The sequence below is a fragment of the Schistocerca americana genome, chromosome 10, assembly GCF_021461395.2.
Source record: "Schistocerca americana isolate TAMUIC-IGC-003095 chromosome 10, iqSchAmer2.1, whole genome shotgun sequence".
NCBI classification, from domain to species: Eukaryota; Metazoa; Arthropoda; class Insecta; order Orthoptera; family Acrididae; genus Schistocerca; species Schistocerca americana.
Genome location: NC_060128.1, coordinates 139,999,974 through 140,024,532, shown reverse-complemented (window position 1 = coordinate 140,024,532; position 24,559 = coordinate 139,999,974). Strand labels below are relative to the sequence as shown.

The 24,559-nt window shown below is 42.3% G+C and overlaps 1 protein-coding gene across 1 annotated transcript; it reads right to left on the bottom strand.

The window, feature by feature from the left end:
* Positions 1–1,153: 1,153 nt before the first annotated feature.
* Positions 1,154–12,380, bottom strand: LOC124552735 (homeobox protein Hox-A2b-like). The gene is made up of 4 exons (XM_047127078.1): positions 12,005–12,380; positions 10,421–10,641; positions 5,268–5,408; positions 1,154–1,546 (listed from the first exon to the last, which is right to left on the bottom strand). Exons 1-4 carry the CDS (start codon positions 12,378–12,380, stop codon positions 1,154–1,156), a joined length of 1,131 nt encoding a protein of 376 aa, XP_046983034.1.
* Positions 12,381–24,559: the final 12,179 nt, after the last annotated feature.

Genomic DNA, 24,559 nt, shown 5'->3' with positions numbered 1-24,559 from the left:
TATTGTTTAAAAGGGACAAGGAAACAAAGTGTAAAGAAGAACATATACTGCTTTAAAACTACTTTTACATTTACCTTAGAATAGTGGTTACAAGGTACAAAAATTTTAGTCTTCACTTCTGTAGATCAATTCTGTTTTATTACTTAACATGTCATGCCTATTGAATTTTGTTTACACAGTAATTACTAATCACAAATTATCTAAGATTTAAGTGGATGATAGCCTTATTACCAAGCTCAAATACCAAAGTGTTTTAATAAATTCTTCATGACTGTGACAAAGTCATGATGTTGATGTAGAGGAGTATCAAAGCAAAGTAAACTTTCAATTGCAATAAGGAAAAAAAAACATTCTGAATATAGTCAATACCATTACTGAAAAATATAAAAAGCACTGGATGTACAAGTTACGTGAATATGGGATACAGTGCAATGTTCTGAAATAAAATTTTGTAATCCAGACCACTGATTTTAAAGTTCGTTCAAGCTCGGTGGTGACACAGTGGAGTAGGTGGCACTGCTGTTACTGTCAGCATAGTTGTCCAGATACGTGGGTGGCAGACATTGTTGCTGTTGCTGATTCTGGTGGTCCCAGAAAATCTCCTGCTTCTATGCAGGTACCAAACATTGGTATGTATCCATATGCTCCATTTTTTTAATTATCCATGGCTTGATGTCCATGGAAGAGCCAGGTAGCACTGACAGAAGGTCATCTGGCTGTGGAAAGCCTGCAGGCAATACTGACTGGAACACTGGCTGATATACTTGTGGTGGAACATGCATTTGGTAATGCATCCAAACCACTGATATTAAAGTTCTGTCAAGCTCAGTGGCGACACAGTGGAGTAGCTGTACTGCTGTTATTTTCAGCATAGTTGTCCGGATAGGCAGGCGGTGAGCATTGTTGCTGATCCTGGTGGTCCCAGAAAATCTCTTGCTTGTGTGTGGATACCAAACCTGGTTGCACAGGTTTCTGGTCTGTATCCATATGCTCCATTTTCTGAATTATTGGTGGCTTGATGCACATCGAAGAACCAGGTAGCGCCAACAAAAGGTCATCTGGCTGTGGAAAGCCGGCGCGCAACACTGACTGGAACATTGGCCGATATACTTGTGGTAGAACATGCATTTGGTAATGCATCCAAACTCCGATATTAAAGTTCTGTCAAGCTCGGCGGAGACACAGTGGAGTAGCTGGCACTGCTGTTATTCTCAGCGTAGTTGTCCGGATATGCGGGTGGTGGGCGCTGTTGTTGTTGTTGCTGTTGCTGATCCTGGTGGTCCCAAAAAATCTCCTGCTTGTATGCGGGTACCAAACCTGCCTGCAGAGGTTCCTGGTATGTATCCATATGCTCCATTTTTTGAATTACCGGTGGCTTGATGTCCATGGAAGAGCCAGGTAGCACCGACAGAAGGTCATCTGGCTGTGGAAAGCCTGCAGGCAACATTGACTGGAATGTTGGCTGATATACTTGTGGTGGAACATGCATTTGGTAATGCTGTAGTCTATCCTCAGAAACATTTGGTTGTAAGTAGTCATATTGCATCTGGAAACAGAAGACAATCCAAAAATCAACAACTGTTTCACATATGAAAATTGATCAGATTAAAAATTAGGCACTGATTATAAACAGTACTTGCTGCAGTAAATTTGAAGAAAATTTATCAATAAATGATGGTTGCAAATTTAAGATCAGTTAATGCATTAATGGCATTGCAGAAATAATGAGACAACATTTTTAATAAGACCAGAAGGTGTCATCAATAAACTAAAATTATTAGTTCATCAGGCTCAGTAAAAAATAAATGAAAATAGAAAGTTGTGTCAATATTCATACAACATGCTGAAAAGTGTAGCAGATGGAAGTCCCCATTACCCTACATCACTTGGTTACTTCCAGTCACATATGTAGCATTGCAAATGATCAGTTCCATGCAACTTTGGGCACTGTATTTAATGTGAGTTTGTATTAGCAGTCCTTACAGCACTGATACCTAGGGCGCTATAGTAAATTTTCAGATTCCCAACTTGATATTGGTTATTCAAACTTTTTAAGCACAATTTTTTGATATAGTTGATATCTTGAAGTGTCTACCAGTTCAAATGTTACGTCAGTTCTATGAGGTTCTCTCTGGGGTCACACAGATCAGTCCATTCCTGCTCTCTTTATTATGTATGTTCAATATCTACAGTTCTGTTTAGTATGTGCACCCTACACCACTAGACATATCATAAAACTGTTTTGCAAATAATTTTCGTTGTATACATAGAGCGCTAACTGGAATCTGACACTTGCTTTACCTGCAACCAACTTTCTTATTCTAGAACAAAATTTTTACTCTACAGCGAAGTGTTCGCCGATATGAAACTTCCTGGCAGATTAAAACTGTGTGCTGGACCGAGACTCGAACTCGGGATGTTTGCCTTTCGCGGGCAAGGGTGCGAGTCGTGCTTGGGTAGCTCAGCTGGTAGAGCACTTGCCCGCGAAAGGCAAAGGTCCCGAGTTCGAGTCTCGGTCCGGCACACAGTTTTAATCTGCCAGGAAGTTTCCACTTTCTTATTCTCCACCTATTGACACACCTAGATATTTGTATGACTAACTTTAGTTCTGAGTCAGACATATTTTAGCCACAGGATTACAATATTCTGGTTTACCAAGTGTATAACTTTACATTTCTGAACTAATGAACTGATCATCATCAGTAAACACTTCTGGGCTAAGTTGCCGTGGTCGATCTGTAGAACTACTTCTCCCTGACGTTTCGTTCTCAACTACGGAGAACATCTTCCGAGGTGAGTCGACGACTGGCTGCTAGGAGCTGGGGCCGCCGCTTATATGGAGATCGTAGAGGGCGCCACAGCACGTCACGTGGCGTCGATGTGTAGCTATCTCTGGCTATCGTCTGTTCTCTCGATTGCAGGCAATCAATTGTCACGTGATTGATGCAATGTCGGCCGCCATATCTTGTCCAATTTTAATCCTCCTCCTTTACGATTAAAATTGTATTGATGTTTGTGGATAAGCGGCGGCCCCAGCTCCTAGCAGCCAGTCGTCGACTCACCTCGGAAGATTTTCTCCGTAGTTGAGAACGAAACGTCAGGGAGAAGAAGTTCTACAGATCGACCACGGCAACTTAGCCCGGAAGTGTTTACTGATGAAGACGCCGGCCATGAAAGCCTACATGGGATGGTAATGAACTGATCCATAGACATTTTTCATTTCCTAATTATTGCATATGATCTCTTAATCTTGCTGCGGGAACAGACTGATGTAAACAGACAAACAGACAACATGCTTTTGCTGCAATGGGAAAACAAATTAATGGCATATATAACCATTTTAAGGACCACAGTTGTGAAAATCAACCTTAAGCCAACTATTCCAATCAGTCTTCATTTATGTTGAAAACTTATGTATGTTTTACAGTGTCTCACCCAGTAACAGCAATTTTTTTTACAGTTTGCGGATGAAGATTTAAGTTGTTTAGTTTTAGAACGTAAGATATTGAAGTATGAAGGTAGTGACAAAATAATCCATTTAGTTTCCATGGACCGAACACTCAGAAGTAGTGCAGCAATGGGTGTCAAAGAAGTAGATATAATAACCCTCCCTAAACAGTGGGCAGTCAGTTCAACAGTGCACTTTAGAACTGTGACAGGATCAAACTAAGATATGTTGCATACTCCGTCCATTAACAACTGGCAGTACACTTACACCTGAGGATTGATTTGATGTATAATATGCTGGGATAAAATAAAGAATGACACGAAGGCAGTTTACTTTTAAAGTCAAATACCTACAAAACATAGATCACATTCCAATTGTAAAATACACTACTGGCCATTAAAATTGCTACACCACGATCATGACGTGCTACAGACATGAAATTTAACCAACAGGAAGGAGATGCTGTGATATGCAAATGATTAGTTTTTCAGAGCATTCACACAAGGTTGGCACCAGTGGCGACACTTACAACGTGCTGACATGAGGAAAGTTTCCAACCGATTTCTCGTACAGAAACAGCAGTTCTCCAGTCAAACGTTGCTGTGATGCCTCGTGTAAGGAGGAGAAATGCATATCATCATGTTTCAGACTTTGAAAGAGGTCGGATTGTAGCCTATCGCGATTGCGGTTGCGGTTTATCATATCGCGACATTGCTGCCTGCAATGGTCAAGATCCAATGACTGTTAGCAGAATATGGAATTGGTGGGTTCAGAAGGGTAATACGGAATGCCGTGCTGTATCCCAGTGGCCTCGTATCACTAGCAGTCGAGATGACAGGCATCTTATCCACATGGCTGTAACTGATCATGCAGCCACGTCTCGATCCCTGAGTCAACAGATGGTGATGGTTGCAAGACAAGAACCATCTGCACGAACAGTTCGACGATGTTTGCGGCAGCAAGGACTATCAGCTCGGAGACCAAGGCTATGGTTACCCTTGACGCTGCACCACAGACAGAAGTGCCTGCGATGGTGTACTCCACGACGAACCTGGGTACAAAAATGGCAAAACATTTTTTCGGATGAATCCAGGTTCTGTTTACAGCATCATGATGGTCACATTCGTGTTTGGCAACATCGCGCTAAACGCACATTGGAAGTGTGTATTTGTCATCGCCATACTGGCGTGTCACCCGGCGTGATGGCATAGGATGCCATTGGTTACACATCTCGGTCACCTCTCGTTCGCATTGGCGGCACTTTGAACAGTGGACATTACATTTCAGATGTGTTGCGACCCGTGGCTCTACCCTTCATTCGATCCCTGCGAAACCCTACATTTCAGCAGGATAACGCACGACCCCATGTTGCTGGTTTTGTTCGGGCCTTTCTGGATACAGAAAATGTTCGACTGCTGCCCTGGTCAGCACATTCACCAGATCTCTCACGAATTGAAAACGTTTGGTCAGTGGTGGCCGAGCAACTGACTCGTCACAATACGCCAGTCACTACTCTTGATGAACTGTGGTATCGTGTTGAAGCTGCATGGGCAGCTGTACCTCTACACGCCATCCAAGCTCTGTTTGACTCAATGCCCAGGCATATCAAGGCCGTTATTACGGCCAGACGTGGTTGTTCTGGGTACTGATTTCTCAGGATCTATGCACCCAAATTGCGTGAAAATGTAATCACATGTCAGTTCTAGTATAATATATTTGTCCAATGAATACCCATTTATCATCTGCATTTCTTCTTGGTGTAGCAATTTTAATGGACAGTAGTGTATAAAGAACCTATTTTACATATTTTATCACTCACCTGTTGTGAGAAATAATTTGAGCTGTCATAAGCCTCAGTTGGTGTAAAGTTTGGATTTATCTGTACTGGAGGTGATACGTGTGGAGTCTGCTGGACCGGCTTGTGTGTCACAAGCAACTCATTGAAGTCTGGACCTGGGTTCTGTAAAATATCACCTCATTAATCAACATCATTCCTTGCAGCTACAATAATCAACGTACACGCACGCACGCACGCACGCACGCACGCACGCACACACACACACACACACACACACACACACACACACACACACACACAAAAAGTCCTAATCTATAGACAGTGTATAAAATTGCTCAGTTATGCACCACATGACCACACTGGAAGTGATTGAGAAATAACTTAGGGATTCATACATCAAATTAATTTACATGTTAAAGTGTAAATTTCGAACACTGGTTTCGACAGTGATGACGTTTTTCCACTCCCAAATCAATTAACACAGCAGCAAATTAGAAGCTGTCATAAACCAGAACACTAGTTCTTTCCTAGGCATGGTTCTATTTGATATGGTATCCTATTCTCTTCCACTAATCTTAAACTAACCTTTTTCTAATAAATTATTTACACAGGTCACAAGCAGTAAATGACAAGGTTCTCTGTCCTGGGATTGAACTCCGGATAGCTGGATTATGATCTGACCACCATCGAGCTAACAAGCCTCTAAAATTATATCTGTAGTATGTGTAGAATATCTGATGCACAGTCCTTTAAATAATCCTTTGTACACAGCAGATAAAATGTCCGTGTCCTCTGTGACATCTTCAGCACATCTTCATCACAAACCAGCTAAAGGTCAGTAAACAATAAGACTACTAATCGAAACTACATAAGTGAATGCAGAATACTAACACACTTGCTGACTGATAAGCCAGGCACTAGCCACTAATCAGATTCACAAATGCGGCCTGCGTCAAGCTCATCCCGCTATCAACATAGACAGGGAAGCTCAATTAACTGAAGGGTCTGATACTACTACAACTCGCATCCAAACTGTCACCTTCCAGCCCGACTAACTGTGAAAGATAGCATAGTGGTTAATAAAATTGACTATCATTCAAGATGATGATGGTTGAAATCTGCATCTTGCCATCCAGATTTAAGTTTTCCTCTGTTTTCCTGAATACTGGGATGGTTCTTGTCAAAGGGAAAACCTGATTTCCTTCCCCATTCTTTGAAACAATGTGAAATTGTGCTCACTCTCTAGTAGCATCAACACTGACAGAACAGGACTTTGAACCCTGATCTTCCTTCATTTCTTCTCCAAACTAACCTAGACCTTGATGTACAATTCAGATTAATGTGTGTCTACAATCCACATTTCAGAAACTAACGTAGACTCAAAGAATTGTTGTTAGGTTTCTGTTCATGGATGGTCTCACATGGCACATCATTACATTGTGGTACAAAGCTGCCATCTGGTACTAGTAGGCTCAGTTGACCCAAGAAGTTTGTCTCACCAAACAGTGCTCAGTTACACATAGGAGTGACTATGTGATTCAAAGGATTTTACTGCAAAGGATTATGTGAAAACATCCTCATCATTGAGCTATTTCCCCAATTTACATTTATTTCATACTGATAAATGTCATGTCATTCCCTACAGAGGCACACCATCAACGTAAGCATGCTAATTAGTGCTTAAGAGAAATATTCAATCAGACATTTGTACGATTCAAAATGGTGCAAGATTTGGCAACTTTATTTATATGTTCAGAAATGTAGAACAGTGCATTTCAAAAAACAAAAAAAATGTGGATGCATTGACTATAATACCAATGAGTCACAAATGGAATTGGCCAAATCATACAAATAACTGGGCCTAACACTTTGTAGGGTTATGAAGTGGAGTGATTACATGGACTCAGTTGTTGGTAAAGCAGGTGGAAGACAGGTTTATTGGTAGAATACTAGAAAAATGCAGTCAGTCTACAAAGGAGGTTGCTTACTGATGACTTGTGCACCCCAAGATTCAGACAGAGACCAGACAAAAGGAATTAAAATCACACAGAGTGTGACAGTGGTTGGCCGACCATGGAGACAAAAAAGGAAAAGCCAACCACCTAGAAACACACTAATAAAATAACCCAGTCTAAAATCGAAAGCCAAAGGCCAGACTCAAAACAAAAAAATGACAAAAACTCAGATTAAATGATAAAAGCCCCCTGCCCGAATAAAACACAAAACTAAGCCAGCCATGGCAGAGTCATCTGTTAAAAGGGCAGGGAGCGTATCAGGCAGCACAAATGTGTGCCTGAGCACAGCTAAAAGGGGACAAGCCAACAAAATGTGGACCACCATCAAAGCGGATCCACAGCGACATAGAGGTGGGTCCTCACGGCAAAATAAGTGGCTGTGCGTCATCCGGGTGCACCCAATGTGCAGCCGGCAGAAGACAACAGACTCCTTGCGAGAGACCCGCAATGAGGAGTGCCACACACCGGTAGCCTCCTTGATGGCCTGAAGTTTGTCTGGTGAAGGCAGGGTGCGCCATTCTTCACCCCAGGTGTGAAGTACATTCTGCCGCAAAACTGCTCTGAGGTCACTCTCTGAAAGCACAATCGATAAGGCTGGTGCACCGACAGCCTGTTTGGCCCCATGTCAACACGTTCATTGCCCGGGATGCCGACATGACCAGGGGCCCACACAAAGACCACAGAGCGGCCACAACGGGCAAGAGTATTGAGGGACTCCTGGATAGCCATCACCAGACGAGAGGGAGGGAAACACTGGTCGATAGCTCGTAAACCGCTCAGGGAGTCGCTACAGATAATGAAGGACTCGCCCGAGCAGGAATGGATATACTCTAGGGCACGAGAAATGGTGACCAGCTCAGCAGTGAAAATGCTGCAGCCAGCCTGCAATGAGTATTGTTTGTAACGGTCCCCAAGTGAGAGCATAACCGACACCACCAGCAACCATCGAACCGTCAGTGTAGACAGAGCCCTGATACGTGGCAAGGATGGAAAGAAAGCGACGGCGGACGGCCTCAGGAGGGACCGAGTCCTTCGCGCCCCGTGCTAATTCGAGCCGAAGGCATGGGCGGGGCACACACCATGGGGGTGTACGCAGAGGGGCCCGGAAAAGAAGTGGAAGAGGGAAAACCCCAAGCCCGGAGAGAAGCACTCTGATGCGAGCTGCGATCGTACAACCCGACCGGGGCCGGGATTCTGGGAGATGGACGACAGACTGAGGGAACAGGAGATGATGATTGGGCAGCTGTCATTTGTATCAGTTTTCCAACATTATTATGACCACATGACAGGCATGAAGGGACTCTGAATGCAAAACGGTAATTGAGAGCTGGATGCATGAGACATTTCAGTTTGTAAGTCATTAGGAAATTCAATATTCTGAGACCGACACTGTGAAGAGTGTGCCAAGAATTCCAAATATCAGGCATTACCTTTTACCACAGACAAATTAGTGGCCGACAGCCTTCAGTTAATGACACAGATGGCGGCATTTGCTTAGCATGTCAGTGCTAACAAACAAGCAATAACCATAGATATCAATGAGAACCTATGATGAACGTATCTGTTATGGCAGTATGGTGAAATTTGGTGTTACGGGCCATTGCAGCAGATGACCTGCACAGGTGCCTTCACGAACAGCATGTCACCGCCTGCAGCATTTCTGCCGGGCTTGTGATCATATTGGTTGGACCTCAGATGACTGGTTGATCAGATTAGTCCCAATTTCAGTTGGCAGAAGCTGGATAAAGTGGGGCACAGACCCCATGAAGCCATGGCGCAGGCTGTCAACAAGACACTGTACACGCTGCTGGTGGCTCCATAATGGTACGGGCTGTGTGGACATGGAATGGACTGGGTCTTCTGGTCAAACAGAACCAATCATTGATAGGAAATGGTTAGTATCAGCTACTTGGTGACCACTTATAGCCATTCATGACTTCGAATTCCCAGACAATGATGCCACGTCAAAGGGCCGCAGCTGTTTGCGACTGGTTTGAAGAATATTCTAGACAGTTCAAGCAAATGATTTGGCCACCCATATCCCCCAACAGGAATCCTATTGAAAATTTATGGGACATAATGAAGTTTTCAGTTCATGCACGAAATCCTGAACTGTCAACCCTTTCACAATGGATGGCTACAGGAGCAGGATGGCTCAATATTTCTGCAGGGGAGTTCCAATGATTTGTTGAGCCCATGGCATGTCAGGTTGCTGTATTATGCCAGGCACAAGGAGGACTGGTCTGGTATTAGGAGGTATCCTACAATGTTTGTCACCTCTGTGTGTAGGCACGACTGCAGCATTTGGCACCGATCAGAGAAGGCCGAAATGGAACATGTATGGAAGGTCAGTTGGGCAGCCTCATAGCAACTCTGGCACACCGCATGACTGGCTGATGTGAAGTGGCACCAGAAGCAAACAGACATTTAAAACTGCTACACCTTCATCACTGCAAGTGTCAAGCATACATCTTTTCTTCCCGGGGCAGGCCGGAGCTGCTATGAGCTGCCCAACTCACCTTCTGCATATATGTCATTTCGGCCCTCTCTCATTGGTGCCAGATGCTGCAATCTTGCCTGCGTAACTGGAAAACTTTGTCAGCCCCAGTACTCATTGGTTTTTACTCCTGATGACCACTGTGGAGATTGCCATCAAAAACTCAAGAATTTTATTAGAATTGACACGGCTTGAAAATGGAGGAGAGATTATTCGGACATTGTGATGTGACAAACTTCTAAGACAAATACAGTTTATGTTTCATATGACTCTTCTCAGTACCATTATTTGATTCCTAGCTATTTTAAAATCAGTTCCTCAGTATACAATTAAGTAGCTTATTTTAATTTTTGCACTTAAGTTTTCTCTCCACAGCTTATACATGCATAGTTAGGCTATAAAAGTAACCGTTTGTGTGGATTGACTACTGCCATCATGCACTGGTTCACAGAATCCAGGTGATCAAAGATGTAACAATTACCAGACATCCAGTTTTGAAGGCATTACATTGAGGATATATTCCATAGGTGGGCTGATTCAGAAGCATGTTCTCTATTGTGTGAAATATATTTAGTAAGCTAGCATAAATGACTTAATACAGTACAGGTTATAAGGTCAGGAGGTGGTATGTTGCAGCACATAAAACGGAAAAGACAGCTCACCTGATACCCGTCAAGTGTACATCCCCCACCACCTCCAACTGCTGTTGCTGCTGCTGTTGGCATGGTAGCACATATGACAGCTGATGGCCCAGGGTTGGCCAGGCCCTTTAGTGGTGGGGGAGATGACGTGCTCTTCTGCTGAGAATGTGTGCTGCGTGCTGACGATTGACGACGGTGGGCGGAGAGCTCCTGGTCACTGCCTGCTGCCTCTGCAGCTTCCACTGCAAGAGAATAGACCACAAGTGTTGCAGAGCTTTAGTGTTTTAGCAAGCTATGTTTCTGAACATGAAACCCAAAAAAAATTATAACATTCTGTTCCATTTATTGATTTACCTATGTATAAAACTTCTGTGTTGTCAGGCCTTGTGCAGACCTACATTTGATACAGGATGTTTCTGTGATGATGTTACAGGCTTTCATGGATATTGGGAAAGAGCAACTGTATCTGTCTGTGATAAGGAATCCTTATCTGGAAATGACCAAGTTGAAAGTTGTAAGTGAACATCTTTGTAATACTTCAGAGTGGAATACATGTACTGGTATTGCTTGCTGCAATGATTGTAGGGTGGGCAATTTTCAGAGGTTATAGTATGGACCAATAACACATTACGGTGTTAAACACGTATCGTACAAGCTGTGAGTACTTTTTCATCTTCAGTACTCTTACACAGGACAGATGCTTACGGCTCCTAGGCTATGCATTTTAGACACTGTTTGCTAGATCTTTTCTTTTTGGTTTCGGCCCACTACCACCTCTGAAAGTTGCCTATTCTACAATCTTACCAACAACAGTACCATACGCAACTTAACTGGTAGATTAGAACTGTATGCCAGACCGAGACTTGATCTCCGGACCTTTGCCTTTCACAGGAAAGTATTCTACCAACTGAGCTGCCAAAGCAAGTTTGGAAAGTAGGAGACGAAGTACTAGTGGAAATAAAGCTGTGGCAGCTGTTTGTGAGTTGTGCTTGGGTAGCTCAGCGAGTAGAAAATTTGCCTCTGAAAGGCAGAGGTCCCAAGTTTGAGTCTCGGTCTGACACTCACTTTTAATCTGTCAGAGAAGTTTCATATCTGTGCACACTCCATTGGACAGTGAAAATTTCATTCTGGGAACAATACCAGTACTTTCATTCCACTGTCTGGGGTATCGGAATGATTTTCACTTTAACTCTGAACTCTGTCATTTCCGTACTTAGGACCCTTACCTCAAATTGATATATTTACCCATCTCCATCATCCCTCAAAGTCTGTATCATCATCATCACCATCATCATCATCATCATCATCGTGCAGGAAGTTACAGCCCATTCCCAGAAAACCAGTTGTTAACTTTTAAGAAAGTTTTATTACTTTTCTGGCATGATTATAATACTTTAACTGTCGCCAAATTAAGATTCTGTTTTCTGGGATATATGATTGCAGATCATTTAAGCATCAGCAGTACACAAATGCAGAGTTTTACAAATAAATGACCACTATGGGTAGAAAGTAGATATTTTTATGCTTGAAAATCAATTTTATATGATATTAGCCATTTGAGCTGGCACACCATGCTTGGTAATAGTGATGCAAATGGTCCCTTACTTGCTTCCTTGGCCTTCTTCTCCTTCTTGTACTTCATTCGACGGTTCTGGAACCAGATTTTGATCTGGCGCTCAGTCAAACCCAGCTGAGCTGCAAGCTCAATGCGCCGCGGGCGGCAGAGGTAGCGGTTGATGCTGAACTCCTTCTCCAGTTCGATCAGCTGCTGCGAAGTGTACGCCGTGCGGGCCCGCTTGCTGATTGTCGGTCCCGAACCGGTCGAGGGCCTCGTCGGGCTCGACGAGGCCGAAACTGACACTGGTTTGGCACCTGCTGTGACAGCAGGACTGCTGGAAGCGATAACTGGCAGTGGAGGCTTCGGAGGTCCCACGGAATGTGTGTTAACATAGCTGCTGGGTGCCAAGGACACATGGCCCATCGATGCCGCAATGGAGCACGTCTGTTGTAAAGCAGCCGGTAGCTGGTTGGAATACTCTGCACAGAAAAAGTTTTTCCTCCTCTAGGTAAACTGTCACATACCATTTCAATATTTGAGATGTTAATACTATAGAGAGACATTGTCGTTACCCTGAGCTGCAGTAAAATTTGCTTGGTACTTATGATGAGAAGCTCCTGCTGAGATAGCACTGTTGACTGCATTTCCCAAACCGTGATGATAAGCTGCTTCTGTTATAGCACTACTGATGGCGTTTACCCAAATAGAATCACAGGGTGGCAGACTGGTGTTACCGGCTTGATGACTAATATATTTATTCCACTGTTGCTCTGCAAAATTATTTCCTAATTTTTTTATAACCACAAGGATGAATTCACAGCTTGTGTAAGTAAACATTCTGAATGCAACATTTCTTTATCTGCATTAGAGATGCCTTCATTATTTCAGTGACTGATGCAGTAACCATTACAATGTTCTGGTTACATTACATCAGTACTAAATCAAAACCATAGAACATAATGGGATCAACAGCATTCTAAAAATCCCTCATTCCTCCCACCACAAATGCTACTACAAATGCTACTACAACTGCTACCATTACAACTACAATTACAGCAGCAAGTACTACCACTACTGCTACTAGTATAGAAAGACATTGCCGTTACCCTGAGTTGTGATAAAATTCACTTGGTCATTACGAAGAGATGCTCCTCCTGAAATAGCAGTAGAGACTGCATTTCCCCAGCCAGGCTCGATGGACAGCAGACTGGTGTTACCGGCGTGATGATTAATGTAAGCATTCAACTGTTGCTCTGCAAAATTATTTCCTGATTTTTTTCGAACCACAAATATGAATAAACAGCTCATATAAGAGAACATTCCGACAGCTACTTCTCACTTTGAAATTGACATCAGAGAATCCTTCATTCTTTTCCTGACTGATACCACACCTATTATGTTATTTCAGTTGTGTTCCAGCCAGTACTTAATCCAAACCATGGAAAGTAATGGGACTCATGCTGTTTTCAAAATCTCATTACTCCCATTGTTAATATCTATACTACCTTTAACTACTTGTACCAACCAAGATATTGTGGCATATAATTTCAGTAAATTAAAAAAAATTAATAATAATAATATACTGGAACAGAACCATTATAACAGATAAAACACCACCACATAACAAACCTGACATCATACTCACCAATAAAAAGAAGAAATTAACACAACTAATCGAAATATCCATACCCAATACAACAAATATACAAAAGAAAACAGGAGAAAAAATTGAAAAATACATCCAACTGGCTGAGGAAGTCAAGGACATGTGGCATCAGGATGAAGTTGACATTACACCAATTATACTATCAACAACAGGAGTCATACCACACAATATCCACCAGTACATCAATGCAATACAGTTACATCCAAACTTATATATACAACTACATAAATCCGTAATTATTGATACATGTTCAATCACCCGAAAGTTCCTAAATGCAATATAACATATACCGTACAGTTAAAAGGAAGTCACGCTTGATCAAGGTCTGCATCACTTTCCATTTTTAATCAGACCTAAGGTCTGAGAAAGGAAAGAAGGTAATAATAATGATAAAACAACACATTCCCACATACAAGTATGTACCACAAAATGTTCTGGAGAATGATGAATACAAATTATACTGGAACAGAACCATTATAACAGATAAAACAACACCACATAACAAACCTGACATCATACTCACCAATAAAAATAAGAAATTAACACAACTAATCGAAATATCCATACCCAATACAACATACGAGGGCAGTTCAATAAGTAATGCAACACATTTTTTTTCTGAAACAGGGGTTGTTTTATTCAGCATTGAAATACACCAGGTTATTCCCCAATCTTTTAGCTACACAACACTATTTTTCAACGTAATCTCCATTCAATGCTACGGCCTTACGCCACCTTGAAATGAGGGCCTGTATGCCTGCACGGTACCATTCCACTGGTCGATGTCGGAGCCAACGTCGTACTGCATCAATAACTTATTCATCATCCGCGTAGTGCCTCCCATGGATTGCATCCTTCATTGGGCCAAACATATGGAAATCCGACGGTGCGAGATCGGGGCTGTAGGGTGCATGAGGAAGAACAGTCCACTGAAGTTTTGTGAGCTCCTCTCAGGTGCGAAGACTTGTGTGAGGTCTTGCGTTGTCATGAAGAAGGAGAAGTTCGTTCAGATTTTTGTGCCTACGAACACGCTGAAGTCGTTTCTTCAATTTCTGAAGAGTAGCACAATACACTTCAGAGTTGATCGTTTGACCATGGGGAAGGACATCGAACAGAATAACCCCTTCAGCGTCCCAGAAGACTGTAACCATGACTTTACCAGCTGAGGGTATGGCTTTAAACTTTTTCTTGGTAGGGGAGTGGGTGTGGCGCCACTCCATTGATTGCCGTTTTGTTTCAGGTTCGAAGTGATGAACCCATGTTTCATCGCCTGTAACAATCTTTGACAAGAAATTGTAACCCTCAGCCACATGACGAGCAAGCAATTCCGCACAGATGGTTCTCCTTTGCTCTTTATGGTGTTCGGTTAGACAACGAGGGAGCCAGCGGGAACAAACCTTTGAATATTCCAACTGGTAAACAATTGTGACAGCACTACCAACAGATATGTCAAGTTGAGCACTGAGTTGTTTGATGGTGATCCGTCGATCATCTCAAATGAGTGTGTTCGCACGCTCCGCCATTGCAGGAGTCACAGCTGTGCACGGCCGGCCCGCACGCGGGAGATCAGACAGTCTTGCTTGACCTTGCGGCGATGACGACACACGCTTTGCCCAACGACTCACCGTGCTTTTGTCCACTGCCAGATCACCGTAGACATACTATAAGCGCCTATGAATATCTGAGATGCCCTGGTTTTCCGCCAAAAGAAACTCGATCACTACCCGTTGTTTGCAACGCTCATCCGTTATAGACGCCATTTTAACAGCTCCGTACAGCGCTGCCACCTGTCGGAAGTCAATGAAACTATACGAGACGAAGCAGGAATGTTTGAAAATATTCCACAAGAAATTTCCCGTTTTTTCAACCAAAATTGGCCGAGAGAAAAAATGTGTTGCATTACTTATTGAACTGCCCTTGTACATACAGAAGAAAACAGGAAAAAAAATTGAAAAATACATCCAACTGGCTGAGGAAGTAAAGGACATGTGGCATCAGGATAAAGTTGACATAATACCGATTATTCTATCGACTACAGCAGTCATGCCACACAATATCCACCAGTACATCAACACAATACAGCTACATTCAAACGTATATATACGACTACAGAAATCTGTAATTATTGATACTTGTCCAATTACCCAAAAGTCCCTAAATGCAATGTAACATGTAGCGTACAGTTAAAAGGAAGTCATGCTTGATCATGATCTGCGTCACTTTCCATTTTTAACCAGACGTAACGTCTGAGAAAGAAAAGAAATAATAATAATAATTTGAATGATGTTGCTGAAGCACACTATGAAATGCAGGTTACTGAATGCTGAGATCATTAATTTTTCTGCTGCAACAACCTTCCCAAAACATAAAAATCTGTTTGTTTTTACATGCAAATTTTTTTCACTTGTGTAATTACTACCACTTAATTTATCTATAATACACAGTTTCAAAAGCAGTAAATATTGTTGCATTATATTAGTTCTTAATAGGTAATTAACTTAAGTTAATAGCTAATTAAATTATGTTAACTTGATTGTTTGATGAACCATTAGAATGTGATCTTATTCAACACACGTATGCTGTCATTTGACGATTAAAAAATTTCGTGTTATTCTACAGTAAATAAATAGTGCAGCACAAGTGGTTCTAATATAGGTAACTAGTCTTCTATAGAAACCTATAGTTTATATTCATACCACAAGCTTTTAAATCTTAGCATTCTTAGAAGTAATGATGCTAGTATGAATTACTTTTCCTTTCAAAAATTTAGGTCTTGATATATTCAGAAAATTATTCACAATTTTTCTTGTCACTTTACTCATTAGCTCCAATAGCTAATGAAAACTGAATTACATAATTTTAATAAATATATCTTACAGCTTTAAAGTCTAACAAACAGGTAATAAAATATCAAAGTGACAGACATGCTTCACTTTTTTCATAAATGCAGTATGTTTATACTTGTGTTTCCTCCAGTTTCCTGCATATCTTTCTCACATGTGATGTTTACTGTGATGATATTTTGGCCATTTAAGTGCTCTTGTTGTAAGCCTATTTAGAATCATTGTACCTTCAGTAATGCAGGTGTATACATAATGTATATAATGAAAAACAGCAGGGTGAAAATATGAAATTACTAGTTTCAATCCCTTATTCATCTGAGACTTCATTCTTAGAACAACATGAATACTGAACACAATTAGATCAGTTGATAAATTTTGAAAGCATCAGAAAGAAAAGTTAATGGTTTGTACTGATTGATGAAACACTGATGACTAATGAATAGTAAATATGGAAACAAGACACAGTGATTATGCTAAGAAACTGCAACAGAACATTCTGACTAATGTTGGGAAGAAACTTAAAATTATGTCCAGTCAGGAACTGTGTGCGAATGCTTGTCTGTAGTGAATTTCCTGTCTAGTCTAAGTCACAAGCTGATTTCATTTACCTTGCATTTCCAGATCTCCTGCTATGACATTTGTGAAATAAGTAGATATTTTTGAATACCCCGCCACAAGGCAGGTCAGTGATAGCTAGAAAAGCTTGGACTGTGCCCACTCCACTTCACAAAACCCTTTTCAGATTTGAATCTGTTTGTTGACCCTGAGAACCTATTCTTGTCTCCCAAATACAAGATTAACTGTTGGTAAACTCTGACCCTTCCTCCATAACTTCCACAGACGTTCAGCAGTGCACCTCTCTTGATAAACTGAAGGTACCTCCTATTTTCAGTTTATCATTGATATCAGAAATGACTCGCACGTAAAATAATAAAGTGGATTTAGTGTTTAACTGATATGAAGAAAGAGCACAAAGTCTGGCAACAAATACCACATACTACTAGTTTAGTTAAACATCTCAGAAAACCATTTAAGACAAGATCAGGTCGTAAGAAAATATCTTTTAGAATGAGCATTTTAATCACACTATAAAGTGACTACAAATGGCAAACATTGCAGGGATGAATTTGTATGATACATGAACATAGTTTACATACGCTCCAAATATCCTGATGAGATCAACCGATACTTCACAAGGTCCATGTTAATGTTTATTCTTCAGTTAGTAAACAACTTATTTAGTTTTGTCCTTGTCTATTTTTCCCTGCAGCTGCATTTAACAACTGTCAACAGCTTGCCTATAGCAAGAGTATTCCAACTTGCCAAATACAGAAACAAAATTATTTGTTAAAAACAGTGATTACATTACTACTTACATGGTAAGAGGCTTCACACACATGAAACAATTAACCCTTGCTACCTCAAATTGAAGTTTGAAACCAGCAGAACCAAAATCAATTATGAAATCACCAATGCCATAATTAACTAAAACAACAATTTCTTTTCAGAAGATCATTTTAGTTAAACCTACACAATTTTCAGTGAATCTCTAATGTTAATGGCATATGGTAAACATATTTTGTGAATAACTCACTACATAGTGTGGGTTTAACCATATGGAGAAAGTAATTTCTGACTGGTGAATCAAGACAGTGGCATGTGTGTACGCATTAAAGGAAAAGTGGAGGTACAACGTGTGTCAGAAGCCCATGACCAAGCTATTGACCTCACTGTAGCTAGTGTGCAGTCTTTCTTCACTCTGGGGAAAAGGAGGTGTGGGTGGTAAACCCCGGGTCCCAGTTGCCTGTTCCCCATCGGACAGATTCCTAACACTCATTTGATAGCACACTGAGTGGACCTGAAGCCATTTTGGAGGAAATGAAATGAGAAAAACCCCACATCCCAATCTGTGATTGAACCCAGGACCAGTCTAGTGTTCCATCCACTAGACCAGGACTGCCACTTGTATAAATGTTAATAGCATGAAATTATTAAGTTAGCAGACGATGACATAATGATGAAATAAGAACTCCTATTAAGATATCATTGTAATCTACATCTAAATATATATTGTGAGGATATATATCAATTTTATGACCCCCTAGGTAACCGTGCACGTTAAGCACTGCTTCCGAAGCACAGAGGTGCACTGGCTCTCAATTAAATCCACCCAGTCAACTAATGGCAAGAGTCTGTGTGTCAGCCAGTCTGGATGTGGTGTTTAGACAGTTTCCCACACCCCAATAGGTGCGTAATAGGTTGGCACCCAGGTTCTGTCCCAGTTACACAATTTGTAAATTTTAAGAAAACTTCACATGAATTTCACTCCATGCAGATATTTGGGGTAGAGAGAATCCCTGTTCAGAGGTAACAGGTCAGCCACAGGAGGGTTATCCAACTTAATCACACTAAACCTGTTTATTGACCATGCCAACCCTGTGCCAATTCTTGACGGAAGCATATGGAAAAGAAGACACTTGTCAAGTTACAGCCTTTGTGTCACAACGAACCTTGCATTGCACTTCTGAATAACACAGGCACCACAATATCTTATATCTCTGCTGAAATGTGGCAAGTGACTTAATTAAAATACCTCACCTGTAAAGGAATATATACCTATCAGCCAGAAAATTATGACCTCTGACCTATTATCATTATAAACTCATCAAGGCAATAACAGCATTACATGGCGAGGAAGGAATGCTAGTCAGACACAAGTACGGTTCATATAGTATTGTGAACATGCTGTCCATGTGTGGAATGGAGAGGGTACGAAATATTAGTTTGGCCGACAGTCGATTGTGATGGCTCGGCAAGAGCATTTCAGAAAACGCATGACACATCAGGTATTTGCGACTTCTCATGGTGAGTGTCTTCAACATGTGGTGAAACCACATCCCAACGTCGTGGGGTTGGGTGGCCACCATTCATTATAGGTGTTTGATGTCATAGGCTGGGCAGACTGGTAAAACAGGACAGGTGGCGAACTTTGGAACTAACATCTGACTGCTGGGCAGAGAAAAAGTGTGTGAGAGATCACACAATGCACTGAACACTCCTAACAATAAGCCTTTGCAGCCGGCGACCCATGCATGTACCATTGTTTACACCACGACATCAGCATCTACGACTGAAATAGGCACCTGACCATCCACATTGAACATTGGTGCAGTGATAGAACATTGCATGGTCTGATGAGTTCTGACACCACCACCATCATGCCAATGAGAGGGTGCAAATCCGTCATCTTCCAAGAGAACAACTCCTTGACACCTGTACTACAGGATGGAGACAAGGTGTTGGCTGCTCCATTACACTCTGAAGTGGACATCCATGGGTCCAGTTCAAGGCACCATGATAGGCAAGGAGTATCATACACTGGTTGCACCTCTTCATGATGATTGTATTTCCCGACGGCATTGGCATTTTTCAACAAGATAATGCACCCTGTCACAAAGCCAAGAGTATGTTGGACTGTTTAAAGGAACCCATCTGGGATGTGATTGAACCGGCCCCTCTGCAATATTTATGGGAATTAGGTGATTTGTGTGTGGAGATATTGTGCCAACTCCCTCCAGCAAGTTAGCAAGTCCCCGTTTTGCTTCCATGTCACGATGCATCACGGCTGTTACCGGTGCCCAAGATACCCGCTATGAGGTAGGTGGTCATAATGATCAGGGGGCTCAGTACAGATAATGACTGTACAAGTGCAAGTTGTATACACATGTTTGACAACATATGGGAAATTAGGTTTCGCCGTGAGTCGCGCTCGTATAGCCCAATGTTAAGGCGACCACTCGTGATAAACGGAAATTCTAGGTTTGACTCCCGGTCAGGCACAAATTTTCATTGTCGTCTGTCCATTATAGAGCTGATTGTTGCCTATATTCGGAGGTGGGGCTACGTTCCATGGAAATTTCACGTGTTTGATGAGGCTTCTCTAGGAACAGTCGAAGAACCCAGAGCAAACTAGTTTCATCTGGTCACAACAATTTCTATGAACACCCACCACCATAGTCGCTGCATTTAAGGAGGGAGGTACGGACGATGGGAAGGAGGGAATTTCGCCTTCAACACTGTCGCACGGCAGGACTTCTGCAAAGTAGGTAGCAGATGCGAGGTGCATTGTGCGTGGAGGAGGTTGGACTTTCACAAGAACCGCTGTTCGAAGCTTTTAGAAGAACTGAAGGGGGGGGGGGGGGGGGGGGAACGGTGAAAGCGATGCGCGCAAAAAAAAGAAGAGACGGCTTTATGAATAAAACAAAAGGGCTAAACACGGAGAGAACAGTACCGCGTGGAGCACCCACGACGTTGCGGAGGCTAAGGGATAAAGGAGACGCGCGAAGGGAAAAGAGGAAGAACTGGAGCAGGGACGAAAATATATATAAATACGTGAAGAATATTTTATGCGATCGGAAGAGAAGGGTGGGATGTTGGTGCAGGGGTGCTCGCCCTGCTGTTACGGGGGCTTTACGCTGAAGGGTGACAGAGGATGCAAGAAGAGTTAGGCGTAGCTGGCCAGTAGCTTGCGCCACATATCACGTCAGCTGCGGCCGTAACACCAGAGAAGAAACGGAAGTTGGGGGGGGAACCAGTTTGGCGTTAAAGTTGCCAGCCTTTCCAGTACTGCGACACTTTGGTGGTTACGCTTATTAAGCCCTAAATCGACATGCGATGGCACCATAATGCGGCTTCTAAACGAATGGCGAGTGGACACAGACAATACAGTCAAGAGATTTTGAGAAATTCGAATGTGTGTCATTCCACAACCTGTGTCACTTCAGTTTAATAGCAATAACGATCATTCCCATGACTTGGTCACTTGAAGCCTAACACAGCCTGGTGGATGGTTCTTCCTACGATGTTGAATTTCACTGGTCACCTGATACATCGAACTATGATTGCAGCATGTCTGCCTCTCACCTTCCCTGTAACCGATTTCATGTCGCTTCACTGCCTTTTCGAATAGATTATTGGAACCTTCATGAAGTATAAATTCTAGTTCTACCGATGGAATCCGTATCAGATTCTAAATCCAATTTCCAACTTAGTTAGCTGTATAAAACCGCATCATTCGCGAGAACTCACATGGAACTTCCTATGTTGTCTACTATATCATTTACATATACACAGGGGTCCAAAAAATTGAATCCACTGTTTAAAAGTCCATAACTGGCGAACTAATTGACGGAGTTGTCTCATCTTTGGTAGTGTAATAGTTCGTAGTTCCGGCAATCGCCACAGAAGCGTTGTATTGCGTTGTTTTATTTTGTCAGATGACAGTCGCCAGATAGTGTTTTGTTCTTAGTTAGACATTGTTACTCGAGTAAACCATGGCTGGCGCAAGGCTCACATTCGATGAAAGGAAGTCAGTTTTGAAGTGGTATTTTAAGTACGAAAACAATGAGGTTCGACGGCAATGGTGAAATGAGTATCAAACAGAGCCACCGACACGTTTAACGATTCGTCGCATTCGAGACAAATTTGAAGCCGAAGGCTGTGTTAAAGATTTACACAAACAACGATCTGGACGACCTGTAACAGTAACAAGTCCAGCTAACTCCCGTCGTGTGTTACAACGATTCACTCGCTCTTCACAGAAGTCTGAGAGACAGTGTGCCCGTGAAACTGGAGTGAGTCGCTCAAGTGGTCGGCGAATTTTGAAGACAGCAAAGTGGAAGTGCTACATCCCGTGACGCAATGAACGAGGGCGACCCAGACCGTAGAATGGAGTACTGCGAGTGGTTTACTAACATGGTGCGCAACGAGGAAGAGTTTGCAGAGATGATTGTGTGGTCTGATGAGGCACAGTTCAAACTCAATGGTACAGCAGATCGCCACAATTGCATCTACTGGGCCGCCGAAAATCCGAACGTCCATGTAGACAAAGCCGTGAATTTGCCACGAGTGAATGTGTGGTGTGGGTTGTCTTAACGGGGCTCGATTGGGCCGTTCTTCTTTGACGGCACAGTTACCGGTGAGGTGTACCTTCAGAAGCTTCAGACATCCAATTTACCTGCCATCCGAGACTTGTATGGAGACGGAAGAGTTTAGTTTCAACAAGATGGTGCCCCAGCCCACTACCAAAATCGTGTTTGGGCATACCTCGACGAAAATCTACCAGGAAGATGGACAGGCCGTAGAGGTGCTGAGGAGTATCCACCACGTTCCCCAGACCTAACTCCTCTGGACTTTTATCTGTGGGGAACACTAAAGGACGTCGTTTATCGACAAAAGCCACACACATTGGATGAACTTCGAGAAACCATCGTACATACATTTGCAAATATCCAACTGAACTCGTTGCAGTCAGTAGTTCGTGCTACAGTTCGGCGGCATCGTTTGTGTGTGGATGTCAATGGTGACCATTTCGAACACCTACAGTGATATCTTTAAGTTGGACTTTAATCTGCATTTCCACCAAAAATGAGACAACTCCGTCAATTACTCTGCAAGTTATGGACTTTTAAACGGTGGATACATTTTTTGGCCTCCTCTGTATTATGAAAAGTAATTGACCTATAACATTCGCTTCGTCTAGGCCCTAGGTCACTTTTACGCCTGAAGGCTTCTCTGCATCGAGAATGACATGCTGCATTCCGTTTGCTATAAATTCCTCAGTTCAGTCATACAATATTTCCGGACTTCCATACATTCGTATTTCGTTCGTCAGGCGGCAGTGGCTTTGTCCTGTAGAACCACGTATTTCGTATGCCGTTAACTATGTGTCTAAGGCCGGCATTCGCACATCTATTATATATATTCCCATGCAGGGGAGAAATTTCAATTGGAAATCGCTCGCCTAGTGTCGGAGGGTAAATACGATATTGTTCGACAGTTTGGGTCTGGCCGTCAAACCTGCTGAGGTGACCTCTGGCTACATGCAGGAAATCCGGGTTCGCGTCTCGGTCTGGGAAAAATTTTCATTGTCGTCTTGCAACTGCGAATACGTTTAACGTATTTTGTAAGGCTGTCTCAACGAAACAGGCACTCTAACATGGTATGCTCCCAAAACAAGCCAAATTGGATTGCTAGTGTTGTCGATGCACACTGAACTAATCAGACTTTCCAGAATGAGATTTTCACTCTGCAGCGGAGTGTGCGCTGATATGAAACTTCCTGGCAGATTAAAACTCTGTGCCAGTCAGAGACTCGAACTCTGGACCTTTGACTTCTGCGGGCAATTTCTCTACCAAAGGTCCCGAGTTAGAGTCTCGGTCCGGCACACAGATTTAATCAACCAGGATGTTTCATACTCAGACTTTTGTTTCCTTACTTTGTAGGTAGCACTAGAAACGGCCTGTCAGGCCGAACCTGGCCTGTCGAGTATACGCACTGAATGAAATTAGGCTCATAGAGTAATAACGAACCGTGGTGCAGATGATGCACTGAATGAAAGTGACATTGTTTTCAATCTACAAATAAAACACGTAGCTTTCAAAGGACCTTGCATGGAGTTCACTGTTCGGAATACGAAATTTACCAGGGATGAAATACATACAGCGAAAACCATTGGTGTACTGAATTTTATTTGTCAAGATCCTTTACAAATACAGTGCCATAATATCATCGCGGACTCGTTTACAGATTTTACGTCTTCAATTATAATCTACGAAACCAAACTGCGATCTCTAAGAGAAGAGGGACATGAAAGGGGTCAGAACGAACGTCCACGGAGAAGAAATTAAAAAGAAAAAAAAGTTTGTTGCTGATAAAGTTCTGCGCGTTATGTGAAAAGGATTTGACAGGCAGTTGAACAGAGGTTATAAAATGAATAACAAAAAAGTTTAAACTGGACATGCAATGCATCCGAATCAAATCACCCGATATTGCAGGAACTATATCAGAAAATGTGCTACTTGGACAGCAAAATAACTAGCCATGCCAGAAGTGAAGAGGTTGTAGTGTGCACTCTAGCAGTACCGAGGAAAGCTTTTCAGAGACACAAATGTATCAACATTGTCCATAAACTGAAGAGTCAAAAACTCTTTCCAGAAATTGTATGGGCTCTAGACATTGTGAAACGCGGACTATGAAGACGACAGACAAGAAGAGAATGGAAGCAATTGAAATGGTGCGTGCAGTGTGTTAGA

Excerpts from the sequence above, each read along its gene's own strand:
- LOC124552735 (XM_047127078.1), bottom strand. The coding sequence starts at position 12,380 with ATGGGCCATGTGTCCTTGGCACCCAGCAGCTATGTTAACACACATTCC. Across the intron at positions 5,409-10,420 it reads GTACACTTGACGGGTATCAG|AACCCAGGTCCAGACTTCAA; the intron begins GTGAGCTGTCTT and ends GATATTTTACAG. Across the intron at positions 1,547-5,267 it reads CAAATTATTTCTCACAACAG|ATGCAATATGACTACTTACA; the intron begins GTGAGTGATAAA and ends TTCTGTTTCCAG.